Source organism: Glandiceps talaboti, chromosome 14 (genome assembly GCF_964340395.1).
Source record: "Glandiceps talaboti chromosome 14, keGlaTala1.1, whole genome shotgun sequence".
In the NCBI taxonomy this organism is placed as follows: Eukaryota; Metazoa; Hemichordata; class Enteropneusta; family Spengelidae; genus Glandiceps; species Glandiceps talaboti.
Window position 1 is genome coordinate 5,024,823 of NC_135562.1, and position 13,402 is coordinate 5,038,224.

At 36.1% G+C, this 13,402-nt stretch overlaps 2 protein-coding genes across 4 annotated transcripts in view; both read left to right on the forward strand.

The window, feature by feature from the left end:
* The window catches only part of LOC144445448 (protein LTV1 homolog), a 59,632-nt gene extending 46,773 nt beyond the window's left edge, over positions 1 to 12,859 (forward strand). For all 3 annotated transcript variants that reach the window (XM_078134997.1, XM_078134995.1, XM_078134996.1), the window contains exons 9-10: positions 10,449 to 10,664; positions 12,020 to 12,859. In XM_078134997.1, coding sequence (XP_077991123.1) covers positions 10,449 to 10,664; positions 12,020 to 12,133 — 330 coding nt within the window. In that variant the 3' untranslated portion in view covers positions 12,134 to 12,859. The remainder of the gene's footprint in view (positions 1 to 10,448; positions 10,665 to 12,019) is intronic.
* Positions 73 to 6,601, forward strand: LOC144445756 (uncharacterized). The gene is made up of 9 exons (XM_078135398.1): positions 73 to 253; positions 770 to 821; positions 932 to 1,011; positions 1,752 to 3,368; positions 4,026 to 4,093; positions 4,303 to 4,383; positions 4,610 to 4,829; positions 5,073 to 5,221; positions 5,446 to 6,601. Exons 1-9 carry the CDS (start codon positions 73 to 75, stop codon positions 5,458 to 5,460), a joined length of 2,463 nt encoding a protein of 820 aa, XP_077991524.1. The 3' UTR covers positions 5,461 to 6,601.
* Positions 12,860 to 13,402: the final 543 nt, after the last annotated feature.

The following is a 13,402-nucleotide window of genomic DNA, read 5'->3' on the forward strand; positions in this document are numbered from 1 at the left end:
TTGTTAACGGGTCGTCGACTGCTTTGTGAGTGCTATTGTATTGTTTAGCTTTTGTTCACAACTTTTGTCACAATGGAAGAATGGGCTTTAGTTTATTTTCAAGAGGAAGACTGTTACTGTTCTATTCCAAGGGATCACATAGTAGCAGGGGATTATGAAGAGAAAAAAAAAGTCAAGGTCAAATGGGCTCATTACGATGCCATAAACAACACGGACACCGAAGACATATACGATGCCACTGTCATAAAAATAGGTAAGTAACAAAATGCCTGTAATGTTTTCAGTGTATACGAGATATGACCCCAGACATGTAGATTGAGAGGTGTTGACTGTATTCATATTGTCCAAGCACAAGTTGAAGTTTTTCAAATTGTGTCGATTTGTTCGCCATGGTTCAACCAATTTATTGGCGTGTTCGAATTTTGGTGTCGAAGAGTAAGTGTTAAGTAATACTGTGAATGAATGTGGGCAACGTTGGTGGAGGGTCTAGTGACAATGGTATTGGTAACAACGTAAATCAAAACTCCTTTTTAATGATATTGTATCAACAGACGGTGTAGCAATTTATTTCAAAGATACGCGCCAAAGTATGGGTGACCCATGACCCGCGAGAATATGTTGATTTGTTCTTTCCGTCATCGGTAAGTAGGTCAAAGGTCTAAATGCATAAATCTTTCAGCGGAAGCAGCAATTTTGTGTGAATACAGTTTGAATATCGATTGAGATTTATTTGAGTTACTGGTATTGCCTTTCAACACTTGCTTGTTAGGAATGGGTACATGGTCAAACTTGGGACGTGCGAGGCTAGAAAAGAATTCTGGGTAATGAATGATGTCATGAATTTGGTGAAAGGTCATAACCAAACGTTGAAAGCTGCCATTTTGTTTGTTTATATAATATGAACGCACGATCGTTGTTGTCCAAATTTGAGGACGTTCCGACATCTCGGGGCCTTGCTGCCAATTACAAAAGTGGTTGGTGCGTTCACGGAAGACTCGACAGTGAACAGAAGTGAGATGGCACGTAAATATGTTTCAGTCGATGAGTTAACTTATATGAACACGTAAAATGGTTAAATACAAAAAGTCAACAATGGTAACAGCTGTGAAAATACGGAACATCATACATACTTCATTCTATAGTCGTAACATTTCCACCATCGATGATAGTTTATGGAACTTTTTGATGAAGGCATATGTATTGTGTATTGCTGTGATTGTTGTACATAAGGGTGTGCTCACTTGTCTGTGATTTTTACAAGGGAATACGTAAAGAAGGTGCGAGTTTGTGATAGTCAACACAAACCCATGTCATGTATAAACTGTTGGTATGTTGAAATTTCTCATGACATTCCTCAGTCGAACTGCATCCAATGCATGTAGTTTTGTTTGTTGATTGAAATGATAACGATTTTGTTAATAAGGGAACACTTGTTATTTGTTTACAGCAATGTGGAAACCCAGCATTGTTTTAAGTATGGATTATATTTATTCCACACACCAATACAACATCTTGGTAAAATCGTAATGAACAATGTTTATTACAATCAGTTTATTACATGTATAAGGTTCTGGCGGTTGCTCAATTATGCTAGAATGTGTTGAATTCTGGCAGATTCAGATGTTAAAAAGTTACATCTGTGACAAAAGAATAATGTTTACCTGAGACTACCTTTGGTAAATGGGAGAGCAACTGTTGCTAATCTGTTTCTTACCTGTTTGTGATTATAGACTTTTGGTTTTGCATTTCAGGAACTAAAAAGATAGTCAACCAAGCAGAAGTACAAAATGTAATGAAATTAAAAGAAGCCAGACAGAGGCAAAAATTAAATGGACCAAGAGAGAGAAAGCCCAGTGCCCGTAAATTGGGCTACACTGGAGGATCAAGTCCAGTAAAGACATCAAATGTCAAAAAAACACGTGGTCAGTCAACAAAGAAAAGACCAGCTTCGACTTCACCACCGATGGAGACCACTGTTCCTAAAGCCAAAAGAAAATCACAAAATAATGCCACAGCAGCTAAGAAACCTAACAAAGGAGTAACAAGAGAAGTGCTGCATGGAAGGAGCAAAGCCAAAAGTGAAGCCAACAAAGCCAAAAATGAAGCCAACAAAGCCAAAACTGCAGCCAGGAACAGTGAGGCGGCAGCATATTTTGCTCACAAGTTTTCTGGTAATGGTAGAAGCCCAGTAGCATCACAAACTCAGAGTGAAAGACCATCTATACCACCAACCACCATTCATCAGACCTCACTAACACCACCACCTCAACAGACATCAACCTGTATCAACAGGCAACAGGCATCACCACCAACCACCATGCATCAGACCTCACTAACTCCACCACCTCGACAGACATCGATGGGTATCAACAGGCAACAGCCATCACCACAAACCACCATGCATCAGACCTCACTAACTCCACCACCTCAACAGACATCGATGGGTATCAACAGGCAACGGCCATCACCACAAACCACCATGCATCAAACCTCACTAACTCCACCACCTCAACAGACATCAACAGGTATCAACAGGCAACAGCCATCACCACAAACCACCATGCATCAGACCTCACTAACACCACCACCTCAACAGACATCAAAGGGTATCAACAGGCTACAGGCATCACCACAAACCACCATGCATCAGACCTCACTAACTCCACCACCTCAACAGACATCGATGGGTATCAACAGGCAACGGCCATCACCACAAACCACCATGCATCAGACCTCACTAACACCACCACCTCAACAGACATCAGCAGGTATCAACAGGCAACAGCCATCACCACCAACCACCATACATCAGACCCCACTAACACCACCATCTCAACAGACATCAACTGATATCAACAGGCAACCGACATCTCTTCTCCAGTCACTCTCTCCAACATTTAGTGGTTCAGGTCAAAGGCATATGCAGCAGCAGTCAAGTGGTTATCAAGTATCAGCTCATTCTACTACCTCACATGCCTCCAAGTACACTGGTACCACATTATCACCAGCAAGCAGTAGCACGCCCAGCCATGTGGATACTCAATATGGTATGGATGATCATATTTTTGATACCTGGCAACACACCCCAAATAATTCATCTGATGATGATGACATCGAAATGAGCACATCACATATTTTTGGGATGGCTATGAGCACAGTTAATGAGACACTAAGAGATGATGATAACCCAATGAGTTTCCCATTCTCAAATGCAAATGGAAGTGGTGGTACCTGTACTTCTACCAGCCCATCTATCCTTAACATGGATGATGGAAAGCAAAGCCAGCCAACAGGTGTGACTGAATGCCAGAATTGTGCTATATACAAAGATGAAATTACAAGGCTAAAAACCCAAACCCTAGTGCCAGGTATGTTCACTGAGTCTTCGTTCTTGACCATTTCTCCATAAAAATGTGAGGGATCTAATAATTGTTTATGCTCTGATTACTTTGTTAAAGTACTACCTTACTTATTTGCACTATTGTATGCCCTCGTAGATTACAAAGACATTGATAATTAATATGGCAATGATGGATGCATTACTAATTACACTCTTTAAGAACATGTAGCTATAATTACACAAATCAAAAGCCATGTAAATGCAAAGTGTGTGTGTGTGTGTGTGTAGAAAAGAATCTTTATTGCATCCGTTAAGTAAACCACATTTCTTCACTGGATTTTCTGCAATAAGTATTTGGGGCTAAAACAAACCAATAAATATATAAACTATAGTAATAATGAGCTTTATATGAAAATTTGAACTTTAAAATGTCGTATATAATCTTAACTCTGCAGAATGTCTTTCCATTTGAGAAGTGCTGATTTTATAAAAGTTGTCAGTGCTATAAGTATGTGTATTGACAACTTCCATAAAATCAGCTTATCTAAAATAAGAAACTTAAAAACATTTTGATAGTGCTTATGTAGAATATACATGTGGAAGTTATTAATATGGTTCGTGAAATCTTATATTTTATTTTAAATTAATTGTTCATTCAATGTGTACTTACATTTTTTTTCTGTAGTGCCTTCACCAGAAGCAGCTGAGTACATAAAGCAACTATTTCTTGTTCTTTGTGGCATGAAAATAGGGGTAAGTTGATACTCTACCTGTCTTCTTTTCTGTGCACTGCTTCATATAGCTGGCATTTTGGTTTGATGTACATTTATGCCAATCTTGCAACATGTATGCACTTAGGTGAATGTCCATGTCAATAGGATATTAATCATTAAGAAACCCATACTGTATGTAATGTAAGTTGTTATTTTCAACTAAATTTTAATATACAAACCATATTTCAGGAACAAGGAACAAACAACAATCACCGCACCCAATCCATGGATCAGACTTCGGATGACACATGTTACAAAAAACCAGGTCAAGTAAGTACTCGTACATATTGCTTTCTTTTTCTTGTAATGTATTTTTAATTTCAGGGTTTATTATTTGCTGCTATTGTTGTACTACTCCTGTACAACTGCTCTTTCAAAATTCCATGATGTTTCTAGTGGTATAAATTCTATTATGTCATTGGCCTCGGTAAAAATAAGTGACAACTCTGACTTTATGGCAATTGCTAATTCTTTTTTTTTCTGTCTTAATTTTCAGGGTATGACTCAACTTGTACCAAATGAACCAGTATATATGTCAGCTATAGTTCTTACCAGTATCTTATCTGAGTGCAAAAAAGACGCCAAGAAACTGTTTCACAAGTTGATTGAATACTATTTTCCTGTTGCGGTTTTAGCAGTTTCGACAGGCTCTGATGTTAAACAGAGCTCAGCAGGAAAAGTTCCCCTGGATCAGAGCATTGTGAAGACCCTGAAATGTGAGTACTTGTCACTCGGGTATATTCATGGATATTTTAAAGCAAGCGCTCGGCATAACTTAACTATTTATAATCTCAAGAGGTTTTAAAAAATATTATTTTCTCAACAGTCCTTGATAAACAAACAAATGTGAATTTACAATGTATAACCTGAACCTTGAGTATCTATATTTGTTATATGCTACATCAAAACATCGGACATCTTTGTGAAGATCATATTGTCATTTTCTTTCTTTTCTTTAGCATATGCAAGAGCAGCTGCCTTTAAAAACAATGAAAATGTAACGGATAGAGATCTGAACAGAATTCTCACTAATAAATGCACAGCTGCGAAGAGGTCAATAGGGAAGAAACTGAAGGAGTATAAAAGGATGGATGACAATAATGAAAAGGTATGTGCAATACATTATTGTGTATTCTGACTTCTGTGGTGTGTGTATGTCTTAAATTTAGCATGTACATGAAGGAGTATGTGTTTTTGAGTTTTTCATCTAAGCCCTTATTTCACATTTCAATCATATCAGGCACACACATTGAAGTTCATTTGTCCATGTTAATGTTTTTCTACTTTATATGTAGACTAACTGTATTTCTTTTTTCTTTTTTTTCTTTGCAGAGTAACTACATGTGAATGCTGTACTCTGTGTTCACAGTGAACTGTTATGACATTTGCATATACGGGTACTGTTACTAAACTTTATTATTTTGACTTTGTAACTGTTTACAGGTGCCATTTGTGATATTGATGCAATATAGCCAGGGTTATAAAATGTACATGCAGGTTAAGGCATACATGTATACCATTTTAAAAAATAACTTCCTTTTGTATAATACATCCTATAAAGGTTGTTAAAGTTATTTAAGAACTCAGCTTTGTCAGCAAGTGCAACTTTCCTATTACCATGTATTTCTATATCTAAATTAATTTAGTATATCATATATTTCATAAGCTTTAATATTTATATATTTAATCTTACATCATTTACAAGCCATCCATGTATTTGTTTTCATTTTCAAGAACTTAAATTTACACTTAGGCCAAAAAAAATTTGTTTCTGGTCAGAAACAGTTAAATTAAATACCCTTGTGTCTGTCTTCTTTTTTTTGTCACCAACCCATGCAGTCTGCAGATCCGACGGAAACACACAAATAGCCCTTTCTATTTCAGTGATGACCACAGACATACTAGTACTACATAAAAAAACAGTAACTGACATAAATAGTTGACTGAGTGACAGGTGTGTTGAGAATTTCAAAAGAAAAAAAAATCACTTTGTCACATCATTTTAGACATGTCCTGACCAGAAACAATTTTTTTTTCTTATGAGAATAACTTTGTGCACCTTTTCCATGACAATATAATCCTTGAGTAACGAAATAGATTTAGCATATATCGTAGTATATTTTATAGCATGTAGTGATGTATTTTCGAGAGTTTAATTATTAGACCCATAGAGAACAGTAACAAGTGATTTCAGGTAAAAGATAATGCCTTTACTGGCTGAAAATATTTCGATAGCACAGTGGTAACATTTATCCATCTTTCCGTGACAAAGTGCTGTGACAACCAACAGCTTGCCTGTAAGAAGATGGCATACAATTACATATATCCATATACATTAATTGAACTTCCATGTATGAAATGTTTCATCAAATCTATCAAGAAAATAGAGGAACATAGACTTTACCCTTTTACCTCAAGTATTCTATTCACTGTTTGTAGTGTATTTTTTTTACTTATGTATATTGCATTATCTCAGGATATAAACATTGTTGTTCAAATGAAATATTCTTATAATCCATGTTTGCATTTGAATGGTTTGTATGCATGTATAACTTGCAGGGCATCATTAACCCAGATTCTCACAACTTGCCCAGATTCAATGTAACTGGTTAGTTACATTATTTGCAATATGTCACCTCCATAACAAACATCCATTTTTAATTCATTTTTCAGATTCAGTATTCTGGGTTTTTGAAAGCCATGCATGTATATTAGTGTGACAGTTGTTGACTATAATATGCTTCAACTTGGGACTAGCAATTAGTGATTACATTAACAAGCAGAAACATGGCCCATTTCCAAGGCTACTACAGGAAATGTCCCCTGCAGTAGTTTTCCTGACTTACATGTGGAATTTGTTCATATTAACAGATACCATAGGTAATCATTACCTATTACTTGCATTCATAGCACAATGTTCTTATATTTGGTAATGACAAACAACATATTACCAGACTTTCACTTCACTTCATTCAGGGATTTGCATAAAAAAATGGACAGCTTTGTGTGAGAGAATTGCCTTTTCTGATTGAATATGTAAGTATAATGTATGCTGTTAAAGTAAGTTTAACAACTCTCTTGACTTGGTAAATCAGTCCATTGCTGAGTGAACACAAAATTAGCTTATGCATTTTACTAGTCCCTTTCACAATCTCAGAACACAACCCAAATGGGTTAAAATGAGATATACAGTCTACACAACATCTATTCCCCCTTTTGTAGTGCACCAATTATGCCTGTCAGAAGTCTGTTTATAGTCTTTCAGCTGCCTGTCACAAAGCTTAAAGAAGTCTGACGATAGCCTTTCAAGTCTGTTCATTGTCTATCAGATGTCTGTTGAGAGTCTTACAGATGTGTATTATAAAGCTGTTCAATGTCTGTCGCGTATTTACCTGAGCTGTTGAGAGCTGTTCTCTGCAGCTCAAATCTAATTATGTATGCACAAAAATCAGCCTCCCGGCAGCTAACTGTCAGAAGTCTTTTTGAGAGCTGCTGCAGCTCAAAAACAGCTGTCTCATTTCGGTAAGGGTCTGCTTATGATAGATAGTACAAAAAAGCCCTAGTTTAGGGGTCTTACGTAATTCCTATCCCTTAGCTAACCTTAAACAAACTCCCTAGCATGCTTACAAATAAATGAATTATGTTGTCAGTCCACCACCATTCTACATTCCTGGCAGAACATCCAATAAACAACAGACTTCAAACCAGCTCCGATTCTGCTGAAGTGAAAAAACTTAGTCAGCCACTTTGATCCAAATTTTAAAAGTATAACAGCTGTCAAAGTGGATAGAAACTTTATTGGAAGTATGGCAAGCTTTTCTGTAGAGCAATGTGAAAACAACTGAATTTCTTTTCAATTCTAAAACTGTTGGACTATTGAGATGTGTTTTCTCTATAAACAAACTGACAACATTCAATTCTTTTCAATGCTTTCAAGGACTTTTAAGTTATGATAGTTGGGAAGAGATTTCAAGTATTTAGATTGTGGTAAAAAACAAAATTCCCTTAAGGCTTTCCCCCCCAGGGGTAAGGTCAACATGCTACAAAGATGTCTGTGTAGTTCACTTTTACCCCAGTAGATCAAATGCGACCTTTGACCTTTTTGTCAGGTACCTGTCACCTGAGTGATGATTGATTGAGGTTTCGTCATATATCACCTGATTAATGAAATTAGTGTGAATTCAGGTGAGGGTCAAAGGTCACTCACATACCTCTCCTGCAGACACCATTCTTATGTCACAGACCAATGAGGCCTGTTTGAATCCACTTGGGGTCAAAGGTCGTCGAAGTACCCATCCAGACAGTGTTCATGTCAACAATACCAGTGCTAAGTAACTCAAGGCTATACAGGACATCTTGCCTGTCTCCTTGTTGTACACTGTGTAATTATACATTACCATACAGTGTAAATATTGTGAACTGCATCACAATACAAAAATGTATATTTGTATTTTTGGGGTACTGAACTGAGTCAGGTTCTTCATTCTTTGTATAAATTGGTCGCAATGCATTATCTGGAGTTGATTGATGTCAGGGTGATGACTCCATTTCCCCCAAAAATGTGTTGACCTGTAAAATACCGTACACGTGTACACTGACAGGCTTGATGTGTTATGAATAGAAGTTGCACTACTGTAACAACTGCTGACATCAGACCATTGACAACCAGAACCTGTTACAAACATAGAAAGTATTAAAAACAACTGAATTGGATTAATAACACTTGGCACAATCTGATTAAAATCCGATGTAGATGTCGGCTAATCTTTCATGCTATTTTACCTTCGTTATTTTGCTTGAATTGACCTTCGTAGTACATGTTTACGTTTTTAGCCTGATCGTCTCCTCAAAAACGTAAACATGTACTACGAGGGTCAATTCAAGCAAAATAACGAAGGTAAAATAGCAATGAATGATTAGCCAACATCTACATCAGATTTTAATCAGATTGCACTTGGCACAGCATGTTGGAAGCACAGAGACTTGCATTACATTCCGTCATTTGATAAGAACAGTTTTATGGCCATTTTACATAATAGTTCACATTCACAAACAAATTTCCAGTCATTTCATGTTCACATAAAGAGGCCATAAAACTGTTCTTATCAAACCATGGTGTGTAATACAAGTATCTGCTGTTCCAACATGCTGAGCACAGTTATAATCCAATTCAGTTGTTTACTTTCCCTGTTTGTAACAGGTTCTGTTTGTCAATGGTCTGATGTCAGCAGTTGTAGTACTCTTTGTGCGTATTTACTTGATATGACTTCACTCCATAGTTTCTCATGTGATGTGTGTTTACCTATATACTTATTGAAGATACTTAGTGCATCCAAAATTTGGTGTAGACCAAAACTTTCCCATCAACTATTTATGAAATAGTATTCAAATATTTTCAAATGAATGGTACCAAATTTGTGAATGAGCCATTTCTAAAATTAGCGTGACAGGTAACATATGTTGTAATAAATTACACAATGGTGCCAAACAAGTGCAATACAGTATACCAAATGCTGTCTGGGTATATTTCAAGAGCCACCATGTACACCTACATGTAGTGACATTGGCATGAAAAACAAAGGAAAAAAAATATTTGTTTTCACCTTCCGTAAAAATCAGAACATGCTAATGCTTACATGTATAGTGAGTATTTTGGATTACTAGTCTTTTTTTACAAACTGTAATTTACCAACCATTTATCCTGACACCAATAAATGCAGAGATGTGACACACTTAGGTAATCATTAACTAAACAACATTGAAACTTGTTTGCTTTCTGTACTGAGATCTACCTGCCATTATGTAGACATGTCATTCATTGTCTTTATACTGCACAGGTGTGGTAATATTTTCTACAATGTCAATAATCTTTCATTCTGTAACATTTCAGTCTGTGATGTAAATGAAATAGCTCTATTTTAACATTGACCTCTGACCTTAAAGGTCATTGTCAAGTTGATGTCCTTATTTTGTACAGAAAATTCATTTCTGAAAATAAAGTAATTCATTACACTTAAAGTTTGAAAAATTTATGGTTTCTGGTATTTGACCTTTGACCTGTAAGGTCATTGTCAAATTTGATGTGCACATTTTAAGTAGAAAGTTTATCACAGACAATATGATTCAAAACTTAACACAGAAACATTGGCTTACCAGGTATATTCCACATAAAATTTTGACAAATTAAGGTTTCCAACATTTGACCTTTGACCTTAAAGGTCACTGTCACTAGTTAAAGAAACATAGGTCAATATTCCATATAAAGTTTGGAAATATATTGTTGTCAGGCGTGCATTTGTCTTTTGAATAATTTATGATAACATTGTTATTTTCAGCCGAAACCCAAGAAGATAGAATTATCTCAGAAAACAGGTATGCCAAAAGACGTCTTACCAAAACGTAACCAGCCAAGGAGGCCAGTCAATGACAGTGATAGTGACAGTGATGATTTAGACGAAGATTTCAAAAGACCGGTAGCCCCACCAAGACGTAAAAATGAAACCCCAGAAGAACGAAGAGCTAGAAAACAGATGGTGAAACAAGACAGGAGGGTAAGGGATTACATCAATATTCCACAAGAGTCTGTAGTTTCGCAGTTTGTCAATATTGCTCACTTTCTTCTACACTATTCCATATTGATCTGCACAGATAATATGAAGTATTTTATAAGGTTCATTCTGATTGGTTAGAAAACATAGGAAACAAGCACATCTATTGGCTGTATTGATGAGTGATAAAGTATATGTAAGTTGTCCAATCAGTGGCAATCTTGTAATAGCTTCACATCTGCAGTGTATGCATGAAATAGTAAATCAGTTTTTCAGAAAGTCTTTTAGTTTACTGTTTGTCATTGCTGCTGTCTGACCAGTGTGCCCTCTAAGCCAATTTGACGTGCCACACATTTTCTAGAGACACACCATAATTTGGTGTTTCCCTATCTATTACTATGTGGTGACTCACAAGAAATGACAGTTTTTATCATTTTGACGCTCAACAACAAAATTTGGCTATCATTAGAGGGCACACTGTGTCTGACATACATACCATTCTGTAACAGTATGGATCTCTAGCATATGCAAGAAAACATGCATATTAATGAGATTCATGATATGATTGTGATGTGATTCTATGAAGGCTGTAGTTTTTTCTGTTTGTTTTGGCTGTGTCATTGCAGTTATCATGACAGTAGGGAAGGTAGCATAATCTGTAACTTGGGTCTAAAATCTTTTGTGCCCAGGACAGTGTACAGACAGTTTGCTAGTCGACCTCTCAAAATAGTGGCTGTACATCTGATAGGAAGAAATAAATAACACAGAGAACATTTGGAAAACAATGGAAAACCTGAACTAGACACTCACACATGAAAAATAATATATAACAAAATAAAATAAAAAATATACCTACCCCACCTATTCTTAAATTGAGCATAATTGGAATCACAATTTTTTTTTTATTGGGCGTAAGCCAAAGTTGGCCTTTAACAACACTAAATTACCAACCCAGTTTATGCTATTTCCTGATGCGAGCTCTCTATTAGTTATAAGGCATGATTCAACATGTTTTAGTTATTAGAAGTATGTTCTTGATTTGACACACAGATAAACCCTGTGAAACCAAAACATTACAAGCTGTGCGTCTGTGTGATAGTTGTTGATGGGTGCTGTTACTCATGGCAACAATGGTTGGCAGTTTGCCACAACTATACATTTTTGCTTTGGTTTCAGAACCAGGTTTTCAGTAACAGAGGTGATTTTAAAAACTTTTATAGTTTCACAGCCATCCATTGGAATCTCGTGTAAATTGCAGGAACTCGGGTAGAATTTACCTGCTCAGAACAATTAACACTGTAGAAGGAAAACAATATTTTTTGGTGTATTCTGATTATGAATTTGTCTTTTCATTACAGGATCGACGTGTAGAAAAGAAAGCCAACCAGCAAGCTTTCAAAACTGAAGAAAAAAGACAGGAAAAAGTTATGATAAACTTACAACAGAATATGCAAGGAATGAAGATGACATAAAAACTTCACTGTCAACCCCTCTAGTATTGTGTTTGTTGACTGACCCTGTTGAGAGAACAATAGGACTGAACTACATTTCAGGGAAGATAGGGGTGATGTGTGGTAATCACCAGTTTTCGTGGGCAGCATTTGCTGCTAATGAAAGTGATCAGTAAAAAATTATACAATCTTAAGATTTTGCTGTATTATACTGTTAAAGCAATCTTATTCTTGAAACAATGCAACACATTAATTAAAGTAGAACTTTTAATCTTAAAAAATACCCCGACTGTTTTGCAATTTAGCATCCCCTCACCACCCTTCCCTTCCCCTGTGCCATGACATTCATACTTCTATTTGCACTCGAGTGCATCAGTGTTATTTCTCCTTTCTTGGTTTTTATTTTTTGTTAAAGTTTGCTTCTTCTTCTGTATACCAGTTTCACTGAACAATTTATGAATTTATTTGCTATATTTTGCTGCCATAAAGTCAATATCTAACTGTAAAATATTTGTAACAAAACAAAAAGATAGTTTCCTTTTCTTAAATATTACCAATTAGAACAGTTTCACAGAAAAATATGTTACTGGCTGATAAAAATATTTTATAACCTTTTCTCAAAATATAAACAAATATGCATAGCAAAGAGTAGGTCTGTAAGGTATGCCTTGTGAGGCGCCCTCACAGATGCATTCACTTCTATGTAGGAGCAATCCAGCCGTTGAGGGCAGTGTGACATGACATACCTTAAAGGTGATTCAAAATGCTCACATTCACTATCGCTAATTTGCTAGACGACATGTTTGTGAAATGCATTCTGGTTTTAAAACTTTTCAAAAGCGTCTGCAAACACCTTAAAATGACCCTTTTTCAGTCACTTCCCTTCGGATTTACTTCGAGAGTTTTCGGGTATTTCCGGTCCCACCTAGACCACGGGATTTTATGACGTCATAAAGAGACATGGATAGCACGTAGCCTATGGCGAGCGTAGTCACTAGGTGAACAAAACTCAACAGCATTGTGAAAAAATATATTGCTAGTGGTTGTAACAGACATCAGTAAACAAAAACTACACTCTACATGTCTTATTAACCAACATTTACCGATATTTACTCACACTTTCTGACTAATTGGCAGTGTCTGTGGGTATAAATGCTAAAATATGATCTCCCCATATTATGGCAAAATAAATCAAAAACGGCTAGACTAGATATATATAAACACTTGTAATTCATTGACTTTTATTTATCTGTTTTTTTATTATTTGCCGACAAGAAGCATTACGATACC